At 40.2% G+C, this 24,636-nt stretch overlaps 1 protein-coding gene and 1 long non-coding RNA gene across 3 annotated transcripts in view; one reads left to right on the plus strand and one right to left on the minus strand.

The window, feature by feature from the left end:
- The window catches only part of LOC140515374 (uncharacterized), a 286,278-nt gene that overhangs the window by 24,744 nt on the left and 236,898 nt on the right, over positions 1–24,636 (plus strand). The window lies entirely within an intron of this gene.
- The window catches only part of LOC140515370 (fibronectin type-III domain-containing protein 3A-like), an 83,362-nt gene continuing 66,083 nt past the window's right edge, over positions 7,358–24,636 (minus strand). For both annotated transcript variants that reach the window (XM_072626049.1, XM_072626047.1), the window contains exons 21-26: positions 20,601–20,750; positions 18,646–18,920; positions 16,111–16,323; positions 12,249–12,415; positions 10,198–10,319; positions 7,358–9,824 (exon numbers count right to left, since the gene is read on the minus strand). In XM_072626049.1, the coding sequence (XP_072482150.1) occupies positions 9,510–9,824; positions 10,198–10,319; positions 12,249–12,415; positions 16,111–16,323; positions 18,646–18,920; positions 20,601–20,750 (1,242 nt within the window). In that variant the 3' untranslated portion in view covers positions 7,358–9,509. The remainder of the gene's footprint in view (positions 9,825–10,197; positions 10,320–12,248; positions 12,416–16,110; positions 16,324–18,645; positions 18,921–20,600; positions 20,751–24,636) is intronic.

Consider the following 24,636-nt stretch of genomic DNA (forward strand, 5'->3'; position numbering starts at 1 on the left):
TACAGACTACACAGAGGGTCAAAGCACACAAGTATTGGGTCCCAGCTTGTCACTTCTAGTATCTTGGAATTTGGAAAAGACCAGAATTAGTTCCAGTCAGTGCCGACACCTACTGAGCGTTGGACAGTCTGGACATGCCAGTCATGTATGGCCAGTCCTTATCACTCAGATCACTAAGTTGAGTCTATAAAGTTATTTTACCCAAATACTTGTTATAAAAAAAGATTAGAATGATGAAATTAGGTTGAGATTCACTGCCCAGGACAGCACTGCCCTTCATGTTTTCAGTTTTTAGCATCATATCAAGGTCCTATGAATCCATGTGGAATAGACCCACAGGGAATTGATGATGAGGTCAAAGTGACTGCCCTTGGGGCTTAGGGTGACCTTTTTCCTTGGCCCCACTCTAGTTTTCTGAAGCTCTATGAGAAGATTTTAACTTTTTTATGATCAAGACTGTATTCTCTTTACCAGTACATCCAACATAAGTGTGGCCATCTGATCCACGGTTACACCAGAAGGTGGCCAGATCTCTTACTCTGATGATCAGGAAGACCTGCTGGAGATGGCCTGATGCTATGCCCTTCATTCCTGTGGGTCTCCATCTCTCCAAGGAGAATGGGATTGTACCCTGCTCCCTGTCTCACCTGATTGTCTCAGGCTCTGTGCCACAGCCCAGCCCCAGGGATGCTGTTCTGCTTTGCTTCTGTGGCCCACAGCCTGCTAAAGCTGAGGCCCTGTGGATTAGATTGGTCCTGAAAGCTCAGCAGTACCTGTGTCACTTCTGCCATTGTTGACAGTGGTTTTTGCATCTCTGTAGCTCTGATGACATCAGTCACCCGAAGGTCATGTACTAGCACGATCTATGCAGTGTCTTTCGTTCTGCATTCTCAGGAGCCACAGGGCCTACACAGATAGATATACAGATATCAGTCTCTGCACAGTTCCTCTGAGGAGGAACTCTAGGCTTCTGTCCTTTGTGCTGCACAAGAGTAGAGAAAAATGTAATATCAGAGTCTTCTGATCTGCTCCCTCAGATGTCAAAGCTAGAGATCATCTACATTTCTGGCCTTGCCTCCGTGAGGGTATCTACTGGCCCCCCTACCCCATCCCGTAAGCTGTTGGACAGTCTCATCACTGGGTCTGTTTCATGGGCCTAACTGTTCCAGGCACACTTATCTGTCCAACTGGTTTCCCTCGATTGTTCTCCTTGGGGACACGGTTCATGCTTGGAGAAAATACCAGTTTGGGGCCTTTGGTAATTGTATGCCACAGGGCATGTGGCCTGTGCCTTACTCCTAGATGAAGTAGGGCTCTTGGGGGTGATTGTGCTGTGCTGTGTCTCTGTAGGGATTCAAAGGGTTCCGACTTCTTTAAACAACTCTTTATTCTCAGAGGATAGACAACCCAGGAATAATTTTCTGCTGTTCATTGCTCAGGTGGAGCTCCAGCATCCAAATTCTCTGACAGGATTTTCTTACTTGTCTTAATATCAGTGGCCTTAATTGTCTCCTAACCCCCAATCCTGAAAATGTCCTCATTCTATTTCTGACATTAGGACACCTTCCTGCTTTTCATTTGCAAAAGCTGGCTTACCCTTACCTTCTCTGGAGATCGCTCCATGTGTGCCCACAGTAATCCCCAAATATTAATACAATGAACAAATGTACAGTATTGTAACTACAGCGAATTATTGCTAAAACAATACAATAGTACAGTAAAAGACCTGAATTCAAATCATGAAAGCAGTAACAATGACTTTTTCAGGTATCAATATATTGCAAGTAATTATCCATTCAGCAGCCATCAAACTTTTAAGAAAACACTATCAATCAACGTAGCCATTGCATTAACAGTGAGATGAAGCCAAGCAAGGATAAGCTAGCTGTACCTCTTAAAAACCCAATAAAACAAAAGCAAAGTTACGTTGAAAATACTTCCAGCATATAACCATATATACATATGCATATGTGTGTATATTTGCATGTATATCTATATGGGGTTCCATGTAATCCTTGGGGTACACACACGAGTGTGCTAGCAAATATTTAACTGGCTCTCCAAAACAAAAGTATGCAAACACACTTTGAAGTTTTATCTGCATTACTAACATTTTTCCCATTACTTTTCTCAGTATCACTTCAAATTGCTTTCCAGAATGCTTAGACCAATTCATAGTTCCATCAGCAGTGCATTAGTGTGCCTATATATCTTTTTTACAATTCAATTTAATTTTTTTCATTGAACAAGAAATCTCTGTTCTCCCTTCCCATCTCCCTCCCCCACCTTGGAAAAAAGGAAAAGAAAAATAAAACTCTTGTAATAATAACAACCAAATAATCTTGAGCATTTATATAGTGCTTTGAGGTTTATAAAGCGCTTCAAAAATATTATCTCATTTTATCCTCACAAATAACCCTGGGAGGTGGGCGTTGTTATTACCCCCATTTTATAGAAGAATAACAAATATTCGTAATCAAGGAAAACCAATTCCTGCTTCGGCCATGTCTCTGTACCGAGTCCATCACCTCCTCGTCTGGAGGAAGATGATACGTTTCCTTATCGTTTCTTTAGAACCATCGTTGGCCGTTGTGTTCATCAGAGTGATTAAGTCTTTCAAAGTTCTTTGTCATAATATTGTTGTTATTGACTAAACTGGTGCCAATTGTTCTCTTGGTGTATTTCACTCTGCATGGTTCATGCATGGTTGCAGGTTTCTCTGAAACCATTACCTTAATCATTTGTTCTGGCCAAGGGTGTGCTGGTAAATGTTTAACAACTGGTTCTCTGAAGGAAAAAAAGAGTAGCCATTGTCCTACTTTTAAATTTGATCTCTAATATTAATATTTTTGTCATCACTTTAAAAAATATTTTTGTCATTAAATATTTCTCAATTATATTTAAAAAATTTTTAAACATTCATTTTTAAAAATTTTGAGTTCCAGATTCTCTCCTTTTCTCCTGCCCTTCCTCCACCCCTTGAGGGGGCAAGTAATATGATCTTGATTATACATGTGAAGTCATTCAAATTTCCATATTAGCCATATTGTAAAAGAAAACACATGCACACGCACGCACAAAACAAGTAAAATAAGTCTGCTTCAGCCTGCATTCAGAGTTCATCAGTTCTCTCTCATCATGGGTCCTTTGGAATTGTCTTGGATCATTGCCTTGATCAGACATGCCAAGTCTTTCACCATCGGTCATCATACAACATTGCTGTTCCTGTGTACAGTGTTCTCCTGGTTCTGCTCACTTCATTTTGCATGAGCTCATTTAAAACTTCTCAGGTTTTTCTGAAACTACCCCTCTCATAATTTCTTATAGAATAATAGTATCCCATCACAATCATATACCACATCTTGTTCAGCCATTCCACAATTGATGGACATCCCCTCAATTTTCAATTTTTTTTTGTCACCACAAAAAGAGCTGCTATAAATATTTTTGTACATATAGGTCCTTTTCTCTTTCTCTGATTTCTTTGGGGGTATAGATCTAGCAGTGCTATTACTGGGTCCTATTACTTTTTAAAATCTAGGCATCAACAAAACAATAAATCAAACCTTAAATTGTAGCATTTGCCATTTCTGAGATGTAAATGCTCACATTGAAAATTTAATGATTGGTGATCAGGTACAAACAGATTCTAGCACAAAAATATTGTATCACATTCATATTCTATAAAATGTTCGGCCATTCTCAGTTGATGACTACCACTTTGATTCTCACTTCTTTGCCACCACAAAAAGAGCAGCTACACACACACACACACGTGGGTGCATGTGTGTATGTATATGATATATATATATAATATATATTTTCCTCTCATCTCTTTTGGGGTATGGTATAGATTTATGATAGATTTATTGTTTTACAGCTAGGAGTTGGTTGTTGTTCAGTCATGTGTGATTCTTTGTGACCTCATTTGGGGTTTTCTTGGCAAAGAACATGGAGTGGTTTGCCATTTCCTACTCCAGCTCATTTTACAGATGAGGAAACTGAGGCAAACAGGGTTAAATGCCTTGTCCATGGTCACACAGTTAGTATCTGGGGTCAAATTTGACCTGAGGAAGATGAGTCTTCCCTTTGTTCCTCTAGGTGAATTTAATAACTTTTAAAGCTCTACATAGTAATCCTTTGGTAGCTTGATATGATGCTGAATAAGTAAATTAATTTAGATAATATTGTTATCTTTATTATATTGACTTGACTTAACCAAATGTAATTAATATTTCTTTCAATATGTCTGTCTTTATTTGTATAGAGTGTTTTATAAGTTATATTTATATAGTTTCTCTGTGTGTCTTAGCAGGGCAGACTCCCAAATATTTTAGACATTCTGTAGTTATATCAAATGAATGGAATTTCTCTTTATGTTTTTTCCTGCTGGGTTTTATTGGTATATACAGAAATGTTGACAATTTATGTGGATTTATTTTATATCTTAAAACTTGGCTGAAATGACTAATTCTTTCACTTAATTTCTTAGCAGACTGTCTAGGGTTCTCTAAATAACCCATCATATCATCTGTAAAAAAGCAGTACGATAATATTGTTTCCTCTCTGCCTAAACTTATTTGCTGTTTCTTTTTTGTCTTATTTAGCCAACAGCATTTCTGTTGCTGTATCAAATAGTGGCAATAATGGACATGCTGGTTTTACTCCCTAATCTTTTTGGAAAGTCCTGTAGTTTATCACCATTACCCACAAGGCTGGCTCTTGGTTTTAGACCGATACTACTTATCACCTTAAGAAAAGGTCCATTTATTTGTGTTTTCTAGTATTTTGTTGTTTTTTAAAATAGGAATAAGTATTGGATCTCATCAAAAGCTTTTTCTGCATCTGCTGATATATTTTTGTTGTTTTTATTAACATGATTATGTGGAGTTTTCCTAGTATAGAATCAACCCTTCATTCCTTGTATAAATCCAAGCTAGTTATAATATATTATCTTTGTAATAAGATACTCACCTCCTTGCTGCTATTTCATTTGAAATTTTTGTATTAGTTTTCATTAGGGATATTAGTTTCTGGTTTTCTTCCTCTTTTTTGGCTCTTTCAGGTTTCGATATCAACCCTAAATGTGTATCATAGAAGGAATTTGGTGAGATTCCCTTCTTTTCCTATTTTTTCAAAGTTTATATGATATTGGAATTAGTTGTTCTCTGAATGTTTGAAAGAATTCAGCTGTAAATCCATCTGATCTCCTTTTTCCTTGGGATCTCATTTATGGCTTGTTCAGTTTCTTTTTCTGAGACTGGGTTAGGAAGTTCTCTGTTTCTTGTTGTTAGTCTGAGAATTTCATATTTTTGTAAATATTCATCCACTTCATTTAGCTCATCAGTTTTATTGACATGTTATTAGGCAGTATGGTTTCTAATAATTTACTTTATTTCATTTGTTGTGTATTCGCCCTTTTCATTTTTGATATTAATTTGGTTTTACTCTTAAAAAATCAAATGATGTAACAATCTATTTCAATGATTTTTAAGACCCTGCTCTTAGTTTTATTTAGTAGGTTTTTTTTGCTTTTAATTTTGTTAATCCATTTATCTTCATGTTTTCTACTTTGGTGTTTAATTTTTAAAAAAAATTGGTTTTCTCATTGTTTTTAGTTGTATACCTAATTTATTGATCTGCTCTTTCTTTCATTGATCAAAGTGTTTCAAACCTTTTAAGATATAAAATTTCCCCTAAAGGTTGCTTTTCCTCCATCCCAAAAATTTTGATGTTTCGTTGTTGTCCTTATATTTCATGAAATAGTATATATAGTTCCTATGATTTTCTCTTTTACTCACCATTTCTAGGATTAAATAATTTTTTCTAATTTTTAAAATAAATGTCTTCAGCAGTCCTTTATTGAATACAATTTTTATTGCATTATGCTCAGTAAAAGATGTGTTTTGTATTTCTGCTTTTCTGCATTTTGGGGGGAGTTTTATGCCCCAGTACATGGTCAGTTTTTGTAAACATGCCATACACAGTTGTGAAATTGTATATCTTTTCTATCCCTGCTTAATAATTGCCAGGCTTTTCTAAAATTTTCCTAAGGTCCTTGACTCCTTCCTTACTTTTTGTATATGTTTATCTTGATAGGTTCCCTACTATTAGGTTTTATTATCTATTTCTCCCTGTAACTTTTGGCTTTTTGTTTAGGAATTTAATGTTATATATGATTGAATATTGGTATTAATCCATCGTCTGTGGTAGCTTTTAGCATACCCAGTCTTTCCCTTGAGCCTCGTTACCATATCACCAGTTGCCCACTGGCCATTTCAACCTGGACACCCCAGAGACATGTCTAACACATCTATCACCAAGCTGCTTTTTTTCTCCCTAAACCCTCCTCTCTTTTGACCTTCTCTATCTCTGTCAGAGTGCAGCACCACCATCTTTCCCATGTCTCAGGCTCTCAATCTCAGTATTATTCTGGCCTCTCCATTCCCCCTCACCCTGCACATCCAGTCAGTGGCCAGATCTTGCCATTTCTGTCCTCACATCTCTCGCATGGACTTCCTCTTCTCCACTCACACAGCTGCCACCTGAGTTCAAGCCCTCATCACCTTCCAACAGCCTCCTCATTGGTCTGGCTCAAGTTTCTCCCCACCCCAATCCATCCCACCCCTGTGCCAGAGGAATTGCCCTTCAGTGCAGATCTGACCAGGTAAGGCCCCTATGTAATCACCTGCCTCCAGTGGCTTCCTGTTGGCTTAAGGATAAAATATACTCATCGGTTTTGCTTTCAAAGTTCTACAGGGCCTGCTCCAACCTATCTTTCCAGTCTCATTACTAGCCTTCCTATGATAAAGCCCACGTGGCCTCTTTTCTGTTCCTCACATATGACACTCCCATCTCAGTGCCTTTGCACTGGCTGTCCTCTCTGCTTGGAATGCCCTTCCTCCTTACCTCTGCTTCCTACAGTGCTACTCTTTTTTTAAGATGCAGCTCAGGTACCAAGTTCTGCATGAAGCCTTTCCTGATTGCCCCGACCCCCAGGCTAATGCCCCATCCCTCACAGACCATCTTGTACTGATGACCTTGTTGTATGGGTTGGTTTTTTTATTAACTTTTTCCTCACACTGAATAGATTTTTATATGTCCTTGCTGTCTCCCCCATTAGAATGTAAGCTAAGTGAGAAGAGGGGTAGTTTCATTCTTTGCACTCCTATCCCCAGAAGCATAATGCCTGGAACATAGGAGAGACTTAATACTTGACTGAAAGGGAGGCAAGGTCATGTATGATTCAGTGTACTGGGGTTGGAAGGCTTGAGGAGAGAAAGTTCAGAACAATTGGCCTAAGGATTTAAAAAGAAGACTGGTTTTTTGTATAAAAATCACCACAAACACACCTGAATAATTTTTATAATTTTTATTGGCCGTTTAAAATATATTATCTATTTCATAGTTACAATTTAGTTAACATATATGTATGGCAGTGTTGACATAAGTTTGAGATGCTTTAAACGAATTGCAATAGGAGGGAAATAAAGACAAGCAGGAGAGATCTAATATATCCATACCACTACGGTGTTGTATCAATTTGGAATGTCTTTCATTGAAAAATGTACTCAACTTTTTGTGTAGTTATGTGAAACATACCTTCTGAGACAATTCTAAAGCATTTAAGTTTTCTAGAAAGTTAGAATTTTGCTTAGTATGTACTCAGCCCAATTTTTAATCTCTAATATCTCTTACTTGCAAAAAAAAAATCTCTAAGCAGGTTGTTTTCAATGCAGCTTTTTCATTTTTCTTTTAGGGAAAAATAAATATTTGCTGAAGGCAGATAATTTTATACATTTTTTTTAAAAGAAAAAGGGCAGGACAAATTAATGAAATATAATCCTACATATCTGTATAAAACAGTGTTGGGAAAAGCCATTAATTGTATAGTAAACGGCTACCTTCTGCTACTAATACATTCAAGCATACATTTTCCAGGACTTGATAAAAATAAATACAATACAAAATGAATGTATTTTGGAAAATGTTCATCCCGATTGCACTATAATCTCTTTTCAAAGAAGAATTTGTGTATGTTTTCCACACCTCAAATATGTCAAACCTTACTTGTTTGGAACAGCTGCCATCTTAGCAACATTCTTAAAACGTTGAGTTCTATCTTTTGAAAGATTTAAAGTTCAGCACACTACTTATATAAAACATGCTACAAACCAGTGCAATTCTTGATGCACACAGAAAGATACAAAATGTCACAGAATATGCAAATATTTGTAACATATGATCTCATTGTCAAGTTAATTGAGACATAAAACATTCAAAATTTGTGGCTTCCAGCTTTCAAATTCACAAAATAACCCTTGCAGAAGTAGACGATTTTAGAATTGTCTACAATTAAAGGCTTGAAAAGGACCAGTCAAGTCATATGAAGTGCATAGTGTAGCATCTTCTCTGCAAAAACCTCAAAAGTAGTTTAATAATGACAAATTGTAACAGATCAAGATGCAAAACTTTATTTTTAAGAGCAGATCTTTTAAAAATGCTTTATAAATGCTACTGTAAAGACATGAGTTATTACATGCAAAAGATTTGATCATTTTAATTAAGTCAGAAGGGCATACACAAACGTTGAATTTTCTGTTTAGGCTAAGAATAGTACAAAATCATTTGCTCAACTTCGAGTCAAAAGACTAAAATATTTGTTATTAACTCACTCCTCCTAAAAGACCCTTCTCGGGCCCCACCCCCCAAAACCAAACCAGACCAAACGATGCTGCAGACATCTTGTCAGAAGCACTGAGTATTGCCCTCTTTTTCATTGTAGAGTGAAGTTTGAGCTGGGTCAAAATTGATTAGCAAAAGCTGGAAACATTACTTTGAAAAAAAATCACAGTACAGAGAGTAATAAGACAAATTTTATAATATTTCAGAAGGATGCAAGTAGTCTGACATGTACAGTACATTTTCTTCTGTCTGTGTCTTGTAAGTAAAGTTTCAAAATTACTGGTACCCTCGCATAGTACTTTAAATGATATTAAATATTTAATCTCAACATTAAAACAAAATTGTAAAGTATTCATTTCACAAAACCACAAATCAAGGCAGGCAATATTTTCAGTAAAAGATTTAGAAGTGTTCTATGTAACGATACTATGCTCGAAAGAAACACTTATCATTGAAAATTCACGAATTCTAAACTATATCAAATCTTTCTTAAGAAACCAAAAACTTCTACCACTTTCTCAAATGTACTTAAAAGGAATTCAATCCAAATCTGTCTTTCTACCTTGTTGGATGTTCTGGGTCTAGCAGTTACATATTAAGGCAGTTCTCTTACAATAAAACCTGTTTACAAAAGACTCAGGACTATTTTAATGCCAATTAAATGTCCATGGCAAGGCTTTGGCTGGATAATCCCTAGCTTTTAGGTGACATTTGAGAAAGAATTCTACACATGAATCTTACACAACCATCTTCAGCTATGATTTGAGATAGAATTTGCCAAAAAAACAGAAACATAAAGACTTTGCTAAATGCTTTTACCTAAATTATTTGATTAGAAAGTACTGAATGGCGACAGCACACAGAACAGCGACAATCGCAAATGCCACAACAAGGATGAAAGCGAATTGATCATCGGTTAAACACCTCTTTTTGTTTTTATTTTCTGCCGTTGATTCATCCTGGGGTGGGTCTATCGCTTTCTTCTGAGATGAGAATACTGTACTGGGACTGTATCCTCCTAATAGTTCTTGTAATCCATCACTGTTATGATATTGTCGGCCAGCACATACCCGGAATCGATATTCACAGTTGGTTTGAAAATTCGTGAAACAGAACGAGGTATCTGGCCCCTTGTATACCTAAAGAAAAAGGAATTTGGGGATACAAACAATCCAGTTTCATAGGGAATAACCAAAGTCTCTAATGTACAGAGTATTTACTGTTGAAGCAGTTCTGTTTACTGAAACAATTTTATCTGTTAAATACCATAATTTCCATCTATTTGGGAAAGAGAATTTCATAGAGATGCATATTGTAAAGCTATGGACCAGACAGACAAAAGAAGAAACTATTTCCACAGAGGTCTGCGTGTCTCTATGGGGGCTAGATCTCTTGCAGAAATGGATAGGTGAGATAAAATTAGGGAAGATGAATTTCCTGTTTATACCTTATAGACCAACGAGATACCAAGATACAGATTTCAAGAACAAGGTTTTGCCAGAAGTTAGTTACCTGATCGACTCCTCTCCCACTGAGGAGCTGGAGAATGTAAACAATGCTGTCTCCTTTCATAGGGGGTAGAGGATCCCATGTAACCTCACAAAGATTTTCTCCCAGTTGACATATTTTGGGCGCTGGAAAAAAAGGGAGACTCCTTCTAAATTTAGAGGTTCCATTTTTCTTAGAGAATTTGAAATTTCTCAGATCCTCTCAAGAATGATCCACCATAAATACCTTCATTAATTTTATGATTCTAATTGTAAAAACCTTTCGATACACTACATCCAAGGATCTTGATAGGTTAAAGAAAACTCCAGGAATTTAAGCATTCTAAGTCAGTTAAAATATTTTTTGAATCATCCAATAAGGTCTTGGTATTTCCCATCTCATTACTTCAATGGATCCGTACTCTCTTTGGTATATATAAGTACTCTCTTCAGTGGGGCAGACGGTTACCTGGCATACGTTGTCATCTCTCTAACTCATCTCCATTTTGGTAAATTCTCTATAGAAGATCTACTCAATGTGCTAGAGATCTTCCTCTTGATCTACTGTTTTGTGGATCCCAGCGGAACACTCAGACTGTGTCCATTTGTTAACCCTCACCCTCATTCTCTAGTCGTCTGTGTTCTTGAGGGCATGACCAGTCAATGGCAGCAGACTTGTGCTCTTAAGCACTTACACGTTTTATGACTAGGATCATCCTTACCTTAACTGGGTTGTAATCTCTACTGGAGGGAGTATTCCCACCAATGACAGCGTGAATCCCCTACATTCTATTTACATACATTCCAAAACACATTCACATAGAGTTGTAAGGATCAAAGATCACGTATGCCATCATTATCCCCAGACAGCAGAGGAAAGGGAGCAAGCCTTTAAGCCAGAGACTTCTGGGTTTGAGTCCTGCCTCTGACACATAGTGGTTGTGTGACCCTGGGCAAGTCACTTGTCCCCTCTAGTGCCCTAGGCAACTCAATAAGACCATACTTGCAGCGAAGGTGCTAACCTGCTTTGGTGAAGGGTGTTTTCTCACTTAGAAGTTCTCTGTAACATCAATGAAATTGTAGGTCCTGTCTTTATACATTTTCTTACTATTAGTATTTGAATACCTCTCGTGCACTAGAATTACTGCTCAAATGTCCAGCCTAGTTAGAGTGAGGTGCTGGCACAACCAGACTGCAGGACTGATTACTGCTGGGAGGCCCATGGCTTTGCACAGTTTGGTCACACTTTCCTAATCCTGGGCAGCAACTGGGTCAGCAGTTAGAAGGAGGACTGGGAAGACTGTGTAGAAAGCAACTGAACTAAGCTCATGACTGGGAAAAACCCTTCAAAGCTCATCTCCTACTGGCATTTTCATCTATTCAGGAATAACTTTTTTTTTTAAAAAGCTCTTCAAATACTTCAACAATCTGTGACTTGTCAATGTGGCTACTCCTTCCAGCAACGCAGAACAGACTGTAACCATCCTCAGTTACAAATCTGTTATCAGCAAATATTTTGACCTTTTAGATACCACATACAATTGTTAGAAAGGAATCTGTTTTATGTAATACAAAGATATCCTTCAAGGAGTCTCACAGAATCAAACCCCTGGCACTGACTGATAGTGATATTGCCCTCTGAATCCATAATCATACAGAGCCTCAACAACTACTTGGGTCTGTGACATCATTGGTTGTGGGTCTTCTCTCCAGTGACACAGACTGTAATCTCTCTATGGTTTATGGATGGTCTTCAGTCAGACAACAGACTGATGTTCCACCAATACTTGAAGCCTTTTCCTCTTGGTAAATGAGCTCTCCTGGAGCTTGTACTGACAAAGCTTTGGAAAATCTAGAGTTACTTTTCATGTTGTTGTGAGTCACTGGAAGAGGCCTTTTGTCCCACTAGATAAAAGCCTATTTAAGGAACCTCATAGAATGAAGCTACTTGATCTTACGGGTAGCAACATTGCCTTGATATTGTTAAATATTTAAATCTTTACTGCTAATTTTTTATATACTAGGTATAGAAGTTCAAATTAAGATAACATTTAATGACACAGTTAAAATATTTACCTTTGAGTGGGGCTGGTGGAGATTTGGTTGTAGTGAAGGTATATACATCAGAAAATGGTCCTTCACCAGCATCATTATATGCCTGTATTTTAAAGTTATAAGTCGTACATTCAGTCAGTCTTTGCACTTTGTATGTGTGACAAGGGCCATTAAGAAGTGTAACAAATCTGAAAGAAAAATAAGGCAGCATTAATTAAGCATTTTAAACACTCACCCAGTTCTGCTCATTCAAACTTATGTATATCAATTATTGGTTAGTTTTTATTTAAAGGTTTACATACTAGAATTCTTCCTTTAAATTCACAACTTTGTTAAACTTCTAAAAAAAAACCTCTTCCAAAACAGTAGTGACATTTTCATATAAACTTGGTCACAATATTTAGCAACCTGACATAATTTTTCACTTGTTGGCTTTTCAGGTGTTTTGGTTAGGTTTTATTCAAACACAAGACAGTGTTTACTTACTAGAGATACAAATCAATTAAGCTGCGTTTTAATAAGATCACTTTCAAGGTCACATAACCATAATTTGTAATTTGGCTCCAGCTGTAAATGTCAAGGTGTTAAACTTGGCAGTGGAAAGGGATATTCAACATTTGATTGACCCATGATGACATGGCAGTCTTCTCACCACTAAAGGAAAATGCATGGATTCAGAGAGAAGTAGCAGAACTGGAGGGGAAAAAACAGGATGAAGTATTTGTAAGTCAGCGAGACAGAGTGAGTTGTGTGAGTGTGTGTGTGAGTGTGTAAACTCTGAACCTTTCACCTGCTCGTTCTCATCTGATGACTTCGCCTCCAATTGAACAGAGTCCTCTATTCCCTGGGAATTCCCTCTGTGCTGATTTTTCTCTCATCTGAAGCTACATCCTCACTTTGACTTTGTTCCTTCCCTTCATCATCCCGGAAGATGAAATGATCCTCCTTGCCAGAGCTAACCCTTCCCCCTGTGCCCTTGAATGTCATCTCTTTTCTGCTGCTTCCGTGACCATCTTCCATCAAACACACCCTTTCTTTCCGAATCTTCCATTAGCCCCTCTCTCCTAGCTCCTTCACCTCTGCCTACAAACACAGTAAAGAAAGCCCTATCGAAAGGAAAGCTTTTCCTAGAACCCGACTCCTCACTCAAGCTGTTATTCTTTTCTCCTCCTCTCAGACAATTTTCAAAAAAGGAGTAGTCTGCACGCCTCCATCCTAAATCCTTGGCTTCCATAACCACTACTTTACTTAGACCCTTTCCTCCAAAGCTGCTTAGTGACTTCTCTCTTTCAAAGTTTTGGTTTTCCTCATCCTTTCTCTAGCATTGGGCACCATTCGCTACTCCCTTTCCCTTCCTGACGTTTTCTTTTCCCTGGGCTTTGGGGATAATAACCTCTCATGGTTCCCATATCCCTTGGAGTTCTCCTTCTCTGGTTCCTCCAACATGGGTATCTGTCCCAAGGCTCTGTCTTTCACATGTTCTTTTTTTGTACTCTTTCACGTGGCCCCTTGAGGAAGATAAGACTTTGTGGCAGGGGTAGGTGGAGATGAGAGCTGCTTTCAAGTATTGGAAAGGGATATGAAATAGAGGCAGAATGGAACTCTTTCCTCTTGGTCCTGGACGTCTGAACTAGGAGCAGGGGGTAGAAGTTGAAAAGAGGCAGATTTGGGCTTAGAATTCCCAACCATTAGGGCCGGTCCAAAGTGGAGCAAGCTGGATGGCAGCAGAGTTGTCAGGTATGGTAAAGGGGCAAGGTGGTGTTTGAGGTCCCAACTCAAATCCAGTTGTCTCCTGTTGTCTCCAAGCCATGGGACTAAATGAACCAAACAGATATTTGTTGAATGGATTCACCTCTTTGTAGCTGATTCCCAAATACTTCTGGCCCAACCTCTTCTCATAGCATCTGTTCTCCATCTTCCAACACCCGCTGGCTCTTTCCATTTGGATTGTCCATGACACAACAAAATCATATCTAGAACTGAATTCAGCATCTTGCTTTCCTCCCCCACCTCTTTGAAGAGGCCTTTCGATTCTTTCTGTTGCTCATGGCCCCGGGGGGCAGAGATGACAAATTCCTTGATTTCCAGTCTTCTTGTACTTTACCCTTACTATTGGATTCATTGACACTCCACCTTCCTAGACCTGGTGTTTTCACTCTCTTCCCCTCCTCACTTGCTTCTCAATTTGCTTGGCCTCCTTCAAATCACAGCTTGCCTCTCTCCTGGAGAAGCCCTTCCCAGTTTTCCTTAGGACCTTTTTTACATGACTGCTCCTGACAGATGCTTCTCTGTCTTGTGTGTCCACAGTTGTTTTCACGTTTTCTCCCCTTTTCAGCTCCCTGAGAGCAAACACCTTTTTTTCTTGATTTTTCTTTGTATCCCCAGCATTTAGCATACTGCAGGTGCTTAATACAAGTCTATCTAGCCACCTCAATTCACGCTGTATCCATTTAGCCCCCAGTGGAATGTCAGCTCTGAGTAGGGCTGGCTTTGTTTTTGTCTTTCTATCCCTAGAATCTGGCTGGTAGGTGTGTAGGTGTGTGTATGTGTGTGTCCATACGTATATAACATAAATGCTAGTAAAAGTGAACTATTTCTTGACTGCCTTCCATATGCAATGCACCATGGGAAAAACGTAAAAAAACATCATAAAATGTCCATTAGTAGGAATGGACACACACCCTTGAGTGCCAAAATAAGTAACAGAATGCAAGAGGAGCTCAAACCTGGAGACATCTCTGTGGGCTACAGGGGAAGACTTCAGAGAAGAGGTGGGATGTGACTTGGGCCGTAAATGAGGGGCAGAATTTGTACGTGGGAGGTAGGGCACTGACAGGATGCCACAGTGTTAGGTAAGGCATAGGAAAATAGCACACTTGAGGGACAGACAGTATGGCCAGAGTAGGGGATGGGGGGGTGGGGAATAATGACTGAGGAGGCTTGGCAATACTCAGCTGAAGAATCTGGAGCCCATCCTGTGGGAATAATGAGCCATTAAAGGTTTGGAGGATGGCAGTGGGAGGATATGATGAAAGAGATTAATGTGATCATGAGGCATGGAATGAACTGGAGAGGGAAGAAGCCAGGCACAAAGTGATAAAGGTGGTAGGCAGGGAATGGGAATATTAACAATGGATGAAAGGATTGGGTGACTAATTGGTGCGAGAAAGTGAGGGGAGCACTCAGATGATTCCACGTGTTTAAGCCTAGGTGACTGGAAAGACAATATGGCAGGTACCTTAGCTGGGAGCTCTCCCCTTCCCTGTGGATGCTCTATGGTGGCAGTACATGCTACAGATGGATGTCACCACTTGGTATTTATCTCTCCAAGGGTCAGCTCCTACTCCGAGTCCACCTCAGCTTTGTTGATGCTTACAAGGAGTTAACATCAGATCCCCACCCCCATCCCCACCCTCTACATTCTGTGCCTTGATTCAATTCTCCTCACAGTGGATGACCTTAAGGTCCAATATCTTTACAAAAACAGGGTGTCCAGTCAAACACTGCCTACTATTTATCTGTTAACAGACATTAAGGTCTCCTTACAGACTTAAGATAAACCCCCTCTGAGCACAGGTATCTCAGGAAATGAGCACCAAGGACTGATTTACTAACTTTGTTATACTCCACTATCCTCCATGGGACCCCATCCCCATAGCATCATAAGTAGAAAAAGGGAAGTCAAGATAGGAACCCTAAAGGGAGGGGAATATGAGGAGTTGTAGAACCCATAACAAAAGGTGAGAAGAGAACCAAAGAAAGTACATCCACAGGATGAAAGACCTGATGAGTTTATAAAACCACCCTGGCAAACACAAAACAGGATATGAAGTTTTAATCGACAAATAGATTTTTCACACATATTAAATAATAAAGATCTCACCTGCCAGTCTTATCTTCCATTTGCAAGTTGAACTGTATAGCATTGGAGAGTGAAATTCTGTTTGGCCCATCTCCCCATTTCAGTTTTAGACTCTGATAGCTGAAGCACACACATTCAAGGACAGGGGGATCCGGAGGTAGTGGCTTGGTTTTGGCTTTAATTGATTGGCTAAAAGGACTTTGTCCCAAACTATTGATAGCTTGTATTCTAATTCTAAATGGAGAGAGAGAAAAAATGTCAATTCACCAATACCAAAGACTTATAATGCACTAATCTTTCCTTTCTGAAGTTTTGAAGGTAGATTTTTATGAAGGAAAATATTAAGTTGATCATCATTGGTGAGCATTATTCTTTATCAGAAAAGGAAAGAGGGCCTCAGTAGTTTCAAATTTTTCTCAAGAATAATCATGCTTACTGCTCTTGCAGACAGCACAGTTATGCGTCATAGTGGAGAGAGGAGAAAAGCCAGCTCAGATTTTTTGCCTTGAATTCTTCCAGTGATGAATGAGGGGCAAATAAATCTCACCAATAAATTTTCCCCACGCCTCTAAAAATCAACACCTTTTATGATAATCAACTCTCTATCAAGATACATGTATATAATCTGGTCATGACTAACGGGCTTTTTTGTGGTACTGTCACACATTACAATTAAAGCCCACCATAATGTCATTTAGGTGGTAACTTGCTATAGAATCAAGTGCCTCCTGAAACATCTAGCCTGAAATTGTGCTTTTTCAGGACAATGAATGACATAGGCAGAGTGGACTTGTATTGGTTTTGCGATCACTTGTTCTATCAATGACTTTGAAGCAGCAAGAGAAACAAGATGAGGAGACTACTTCTCTCTTTTCTTTAAAGCTACATACATTTCTGAGTGCATGGCAAGTAGACTAAATATTAGCAAAATGAAAGAAATTCTTGTATTTCTGTGTTTGTTATGAATTTGAATTTATGTAAGCAAATTTAAAGTTGAATTTGATGAGAGAGAGCAGGAAAGGATTCTCCAGAGCTGAGATATAGAACTATCTTGAGAGGATAGTAAAATGGGGCTGAGGCTAAGAAGTATACGCTGAGTAGGGAGAAAGACAGCACAGTACATTGGAAGGGGCATTGGACCAAGTCCTTTGACCTGGATTCAAATCCTGCCCCTGTCTATGCAATATTGGGCAGTCTCTTCACCTTTCTGGGCACTGTACTGTAAAACAAGGGGTGGGGTGGGGGTGGGGGGCTATGGTTCCTTCCAATTATAAATCTATTACCCTGTGATCAATAGATAGTCCTGAACTTGGGTAAAAGCAGTAAATTACTCAGGTATAAAATGGTGGGAGTTATGGGCAGACAGCAATATCTTTGAAAAAGACCTGGTGTCAGCCCCCAAAGCTGCTTAGGATTTGTGAATATATCTTTTGTTCAGAAGCAGGGGAGACGCAAGGATATCAGGAAGGCAGAATGAGTAAGATTTAGTAACTGACTGGGTGATAGAGAGGGAAGAGTCAGAGGAGACTGATTCTGAGTTGTGGGTCTAGTTCAGGGATGGGGAACCTGAGGCCTCAAGGCCACATGTGGCTGTCTAGGTCCTTGGGTGCAGCCCTTTAATTGAATCCAAACTTCACAGAACAAACCCCCTTATAACAGAAGTCTAGTGGTGCCCTCAGTTCTGCATGCCACATTTTAGAAAGGTCATTAACAAACAGGTTGCATTCAGAAGACAACTCATATGGCCCCAGCACCATAGAACCTTAGAGGTCATCTCACTGAGGCCCAAAGAGATCAGGTGACTCTTCTAAGGTCTAATCGGTATCAGAGCTGAGTGAGAGGACCTGAAATCGTGACATATGCAGGTCACCTGAAGGACAGCTGGGGCTAAGGTGTCTGTGTACAGCAAAGCTAACTGATCCACAGAAAACCTAAATCCACATTGGCCCCTAATCGATTTAACACACATGGATTTGCATACAACTGAAAACACAATGGATGCAGTGTGGACACTGGAAGCCCCGTTATGCATCTGAAGAGTTGGCATCAATGTTGCTATTACTTGACTGTTTGCCAAGCATTTGACATCCACCATCTTATTTGACCTGCACCACGCTCCTATGAGGTAGGTGGTACACTGTCCTCATTTTCCACATGAGCAAACTGAAGCTTGGACAGATTCAATAAGTGGTTCGGAGTCCCAGAGATGGTGAGTGGCAGGGGTGAGATTCAGCGCCAGGCCTCTTTTGACTCCAAGTCAAGTGCTCTTCATCATTCAAGGTCACATTATAATGAGTCTGTGGTCCACTAGCTCTGCTCCCCCCCACCCCCTGCCGGGAATGCTCTTTTCCCTCAATAGATGCTAAATGGGGAGAAGAAAACAAAGAATACAGAACCCCAGCCAGATGGCGTTCCACAATGGAGGGAACTAATGAGTTGTTCGTGACAGCAGGTGCCTAATGTACTTAACATTATTGGAACACAAATATACAACAAAACCAGGCAGTCCCAAGGCATCTATAAATAGAAAGGCCTCGAGTAACATGAGAAACTTACCTATACACAGTGTCCGGCTGCAGGTTTTCTAAGGTATAGCTTGTGACTCGATCAACAGTTACAATCTGTCTTTCTCCATATTCTATGTTATATCCAGTGATCTCAGACCCATGGCAGTTGGGTTCATCCCACTGAAGAGCAAGACAAGTTGATGCCAAAGGAAGAGGGATCTTTCCTTCGAGTAGTCGCGGCAGTGCCATTGCTCCTGGCACCGATGCTGGTGTTGTTACTATGCCTGTTCCCCCAAACATGCCAATTCCAGCCATATTCACGGCCTGAAAAGAAGGTGCTTTTTAAAGTCCACTAGCAGTGTACTGGTTTTTGTTCCTAAATCTTACAAGGTTAAAAAAAAAATTCTCTCGCCATGAAACCAAACCCTTAATCCCCAGTGCTAAACAGAATCCAGAAGAGAGCTGACAAGCTGTTTACAGATTGTATAGCTAGCTCAGTGAAGCACAGACAGATGGGTAATTAGGGCTGAAAAACTTCCTTGGCAGTCTGATTCTGGAACTTTTGATCTATTTTACAGCCATCATCATATTCCCAAGCTAAGCAGAATAAGCTCAGCTCTTCTTTCCTAGAAAACCCTCCCCATTATGAAATGGTGGCTGACTGTTTCCAAGTTTGACAGATAGAAGAATGGCCAGGAAACGGTATTTCCTTATACACGCTGATTAATGAGGGTCCCAGGGCCATGTTAAGACCTCCTGAGATATGTGGACATGTGGAAGCAGGAATGAAGGAGTAATGAGTTGGCATTAGGACCTTTGATCTTCCAACTGAGTAGAAAAATCTTTGTACGTTTATACTCTAAATGCATTCATCTCTGACAAATAGAGGGAAATGCCCATCTAATCTCATGTGGCTTTCTTTGCTTATGAGGTTTGAAAAGTGCGGCTTCATGGCTTCTAGGCTAAACCCTGATTCTTCCCTGTTTCCTAGTGGCTCACCACTTTATTGGGACTCCCCTCTTGGTGGTTTCTCTGGCTCCCATTCCTTTTTAGTGGCTGCTCTGATCCCCTAACAGGGGCAGAGTACTGAAGGGCTCACCCTTCACTTCCCAACCACAGTAAATTAATCCTTATAGGAACCTGAGGGATCTGTAGAACACTCTTAACATGACGACCCTCACAAATTACATGTCCTCTTCTCAGACCCATCAACATTTCCTAAATGTCTGTTCTGTATGGAGCACTGTCCTAGGTACTGGGGAATAAAACAAGTACAAGACACGGTCCCTCAAAGAACCTGCAATATGTCTGACTCTAAATAATGAACAAAATGAAGCAGTAAAAACTCCCGAATGAGTGCTTTATAGGAGTCCGGCAAAGGAAGATACCACTTCTGGCTGGGGGTGGGGAAGGTTCTGAGAGGACTTGAGATATGAATTGGGCTTTGAAGGATGGCCTGGTATTTGGATTTGGATAGATCAGGAAAAGGGCAACTGTGGAAACCAAAACACTGAAGCAGGCAATCAAGAGGCATCTTGTAGCCATGGTTTGGCTATCATAGAGAGTCTGTGTGGGAGACAGAGCTGGGATCGTAGGCTGGGGCTGGGTGGTGGAGGCCAGGCTCAGAAGGAGCTTAGATGAATAAGCCAATGGGGGGTTTTGAACAAGGGAGCGATCTTCATTCCTCTCATTATTTCCTGAGCATCTACTTGGGAAAGACACCATGGGGGAATAGAAAGAATAGTGCAGGCTAAATTCCAGAAGACTGCCAGAGTGGAAAAGAGACTAGAAGTCAGGAAAGCCAGATTATTAGGGATTCTTCCTCATGTCCCTCTTCTCTGCTTCCACATGCCTCAGAAGCCCTTCTGGGCCAAGTAGTAATTCTGGTAGGAGATCAGTGCGGCAGAGGGCAGAGGAAGGCTGTACACAGGTTAGTACTTGTTGATGGTCACGGTATCAAGTGAATTCTAACTTGGGAGGGAAATGTCACTTGGTTGTAGATACCTGTACTCTGCAAAAATAGGTAGTTGCAGGGGTAAGACCTTTTACTTCATAGTTCAAGCAAGGGCCAGTGTATATTACGTGCATTGATCCTTCTAGTTTGCCCCACTCCAGTCTGTAATCACAAATTTCAGCACCATTGCACATAGGAACCTGAAAGATGTATCAAACACAAAATTTGAGTGCCTCAGCAGGTTGCTCTAGAAGATGCAGCAGCGGTCCCTTCCCTCTAGAAACTTACTAGGAGACTCATTACCAACATAAATGCAAATCAACCCAAGTGGCCAGAAACAGATGGGTCTGGAAAATGCCAGCCTAGTTCTCTACAGAGGCCTCTACTCAGGGCAGGAGTTTGGGGATTTTAGATTTTATGAAAGTCTTTAGAATGAAGTCTTGAAGGAAAGGAGAAATAGGCATGGTTTGGAAGAGAGGAGAGAGCATTCTAGAGAAGGAAAAGTGCACTGGCTGGTGGTGGAGGCAGAAAGCTGCAGAGCATCCTGAGGAAGATAGGAAAACTTGGGACAGGCTCTGGTTAGCCAAGCTGAGGACAGGGAGGTCAAGGAAAAGACTGAGCAGGCAGGTTTTAGTTGATTCAAGAGGCAGCGGAGAAGCAATCTAGAATCTGGCTAGGTTTCTTGGCTAAGTTGTAAAATGAGGGGGCAGTGTGTTGCACTAATCTTTGGTCATTTTAGATGAGCTGCTCTAAGATTCTCAAAGTGATGACTGAATTGGAGGAAGCAGTGCAGTAGTGGGAATAGTCAGGGAATTAGAATCAGAAAAACCTGGTTTGAGTCTTAGCTCAGCCACTTACTACCTGTGTGACCTTGGCAACTCATTTTGCTTTTCTCAGTCTCAGTTTCCTCATCTCTTTATGGAGTGAGGTGGGGGTGACAAGATTTTTGCTGTTGCTGAGTCATTTTTCAGTTGGGTCCAACTCTTTGTGACCCCATTTGGGGTTTTCTTGGCAAAGATACCAGAGTGCTTTGCCATTTCCTTCTCCAGGTCATTTTACAGATGAGGAAACTAAGGCAAACAGGGTTAAGTGCCTTGCCCAGGGTCACACAGCTAGTAACTGCTGGAACTCAGGAACATGAATCTTCCTGTCTCCAGGCCTGGCACTCTATCCACTGCAGTGCCACCTAGCTGCTTTCTGGTAATATACTAAAATGGCCATACTTCCCACCGGTAGGCAAACACCTCAAGGCAGCCAATGAGAGAAAGCAAAGTCCTGTATACACATAGCACTTTGTATAGTAGCAAATAATTGGAACTAGAATCCCCTTATTGGGAAATGGATAAACAAATTGTGGTATGTGATTACAATGAAGTATTCTCGTGCAGTAAAAAAAACCCCACAACCCCTAAATATGATGAATTCAGAAGAACATGGGAACGTAAATGAAGCAAGGCACAGTGAGGTAAGCACAACTAGGAAATCGGCATACAATATAAATGGAAAGACTGACCACTGTCAAAAAGTTGATAATAAATGCTGTGTTATTTGAATGACTGAGCTTGGATCCAAAGAAGTGATGAGAAAATGCAGTTTCCTCCCTTCTGGAGACTCTGGGTGTGTACATTCTACTCTATCCCCTCATGACTGTCAGACTTAGTTGATGTGTTGGTTAGGTTAGCCTGAACTTTTAAAAAAGACTATTTTTAATTAAATAAATTAAAAAAACTAATTTTAAAACTTCTCTTTTATTGTTTGTTTATAAGAGATGCTTGCTAGGGAGGGCTGTGTTCACAAGTCAAGGTGATATAAAACCAAAAAGCTACCCATCAAAAGAAATCATACTAGAACGATGAGGTTGGTTTAGATGACTCCTGAGATCCCTCTCATCTCAAAATTCTGAGGTCCCCTGAAGCTCCTACTTCTTGTTGCATATAGACAAAATCAGGGGATAACATGACAACTAAAATCTAAGTGTGAGCAGAGGAATCTCTTCTAGCCTTGGGTTTTTGCCACCAACTAGGAGTGCGGCCATGAGGCCCTTCTCTGGGTCTCAGTTTCTTCCACTGTAGAACGAAGGGCTTGGAGTAGGTGTCCTCTGAAGGCCGTTTCGGTGCTGACCTTCTCTGGGACAGAGAGGCTATGCTAGTAATAATAAGGAGACCTGGTTAGAGTGTGTTAAAAGAGTGGTGGAAATGAAGAAAGGGGTAAAGTTTGAGAAATCATGTATGGGAAGAATGGGGAACATGTATTAACAGGATAGATGTGGGGAGCTGAGAGAGGAAGGAGGGAAAAACAATGTCGAGTTACCTGATTATTTCACTGGCTGACTTGAACCATCATAAATGAGTGTGAGGTCACTATCCCTACTGATTCCCTGACCCCAACTGGGGATCAGTCATTTAGCGCAAATTATTCTCTTAGAGTAATAGGAGACAGAAAGCTTTCAATTTAAACAGGAATCCAACTCGAGGAAGTACAGCTTAATGAGATGATTTGGAAACCTTTGTAAAACTTTGAAAGTATATATAAATGTCAGTTTGTATCCTATGAATATGGTTGAAAATTGATTTACAGTCATTTTATCATTATACACTAGAAATTATCTCATCTAATTTCCTCATTTTATAGATAAGAAAACTGAAATCTAGAAGGATTAAATGATTTGCTCAAAGTCCCAGCCAATCAGCTGTAAAGATGGGCCTCAGACCCAGGTGGCGAATTCTCGTCCAGAGTTCTATTCGGCACATTCCCACCTGTCTATAATTAGCCTGGCCCCAGGATTATACCAAATTCCCACCTCGACAGGCTGGGGCCAGGAAGTGAACACCAAGTTGGCTTCATGTGGCTGACTACACCCCCCCGCCCCCCATCCCCAAACATCTTTTTTTTTTCCTCCAGACTGATAATAAAATCAGTGAAAGGTGCAGCAATCCATTGCCCTATACCCTAGGGACAGCTAGGTGGCACTGCTGTGGACAGAGCAGTGGGCCCGGAGTTGGAAAAACTAGTTTAAATTGGGCCTCAGACACTTATTAGCTATGGGACCCTGGGCTTAACCTCTGTTTGCTTCTGTTTTCTTAACCATAAAATGGGTTGTTGGGAAAATCAAATGAGATATTTGTAAAAAATGCTCATTTCCTTTCTGTGGCTTACAGCATCACAGAGATTCTGAGTTGTAGAGGCTGCCTAGGCTGAAACTGCTCCGTTACCCGAACCCTCCATTTCAGATTCCATCCTTCTAGCATCTCTCTGCTCAATTTTATCCTTACCATTACATGATGCCATCAGGAATCTCTAGTTTATTGTTAACAAACAGTCATATTAGACCCATACATCCTCCCGCTAGAAATGACTTTGTATATATTTTGAATCTGTATGTGTACATGCTGTTTCTCCCTGACAGAACACAGGCTCCTTGAGCAGAGGGAATGTTTCATTTTGTCTTTGTATCTCCTAGCATGGTGCCTGGCAACTAATAAATGCTTGTTAAATTGGATTGTTAAGCTTGGAAGCAAAAAGGATTTAATTTTTTCCTGCTATTCAGTAAAGCCTCCATTAATGTCCTACTTAAAGGTAACCCTGGGGTCTCTTTAAAGGGGTACATAAATGTCAGTTATTCTTATCCTCAGAGGCTGTACCAAGTTCAACCAAGCTAGAAAGGCCTCAAATAGGGGCCTGGTGATAGACAGCAGGAAGGCCAGCTGAGAACCAGCCTAGCTAAGTTTAAAGAGGGTTATAACCAAGTTAGCTACTGTAGAGTGTACTTTGTACCTACAACATCTTTTTAAGAATCATCTACTAAATCACTTGGGCAGGGACCTATTGTGGCCCAATCTATGGGCTTCAGAGTGAACTGGGTTTAAGATTTTGAGAAAGAAAGAAAGAAATGTAGCCAGTAAACCCCAACTTAACTGGGCAGCTTCTGGCCATCAAAATTTACCTTCCTTTGGAGAGGAGAAAGAAGGGGAGAGGGAGAGGGCGAGCTGAGTTACCTAGCTAGCTGGGTCCCATTAAGGTAGCTCAGTCTACTCACAGGATGTGTTTGTCCTTTGTTCTTGAAGAGGACCGTGACATCAGGGAGAT

This window comes from Notamacropus eugenii, chromosome X (genome assembly GCF_028372415.1).
Source record: "Notamacropus eugenii isolate mMacEug1 chromosome X, mMacEug1.pri_v2, whole genome shotgun sequence".
In the NCBI taxonomy this organism is placed as follows: Eukaryota; Metazoa; Chordata; class Mammalia; order Diprotodontia; family Macropodidae; genus Notamacropus; species Notamacropus eugenii.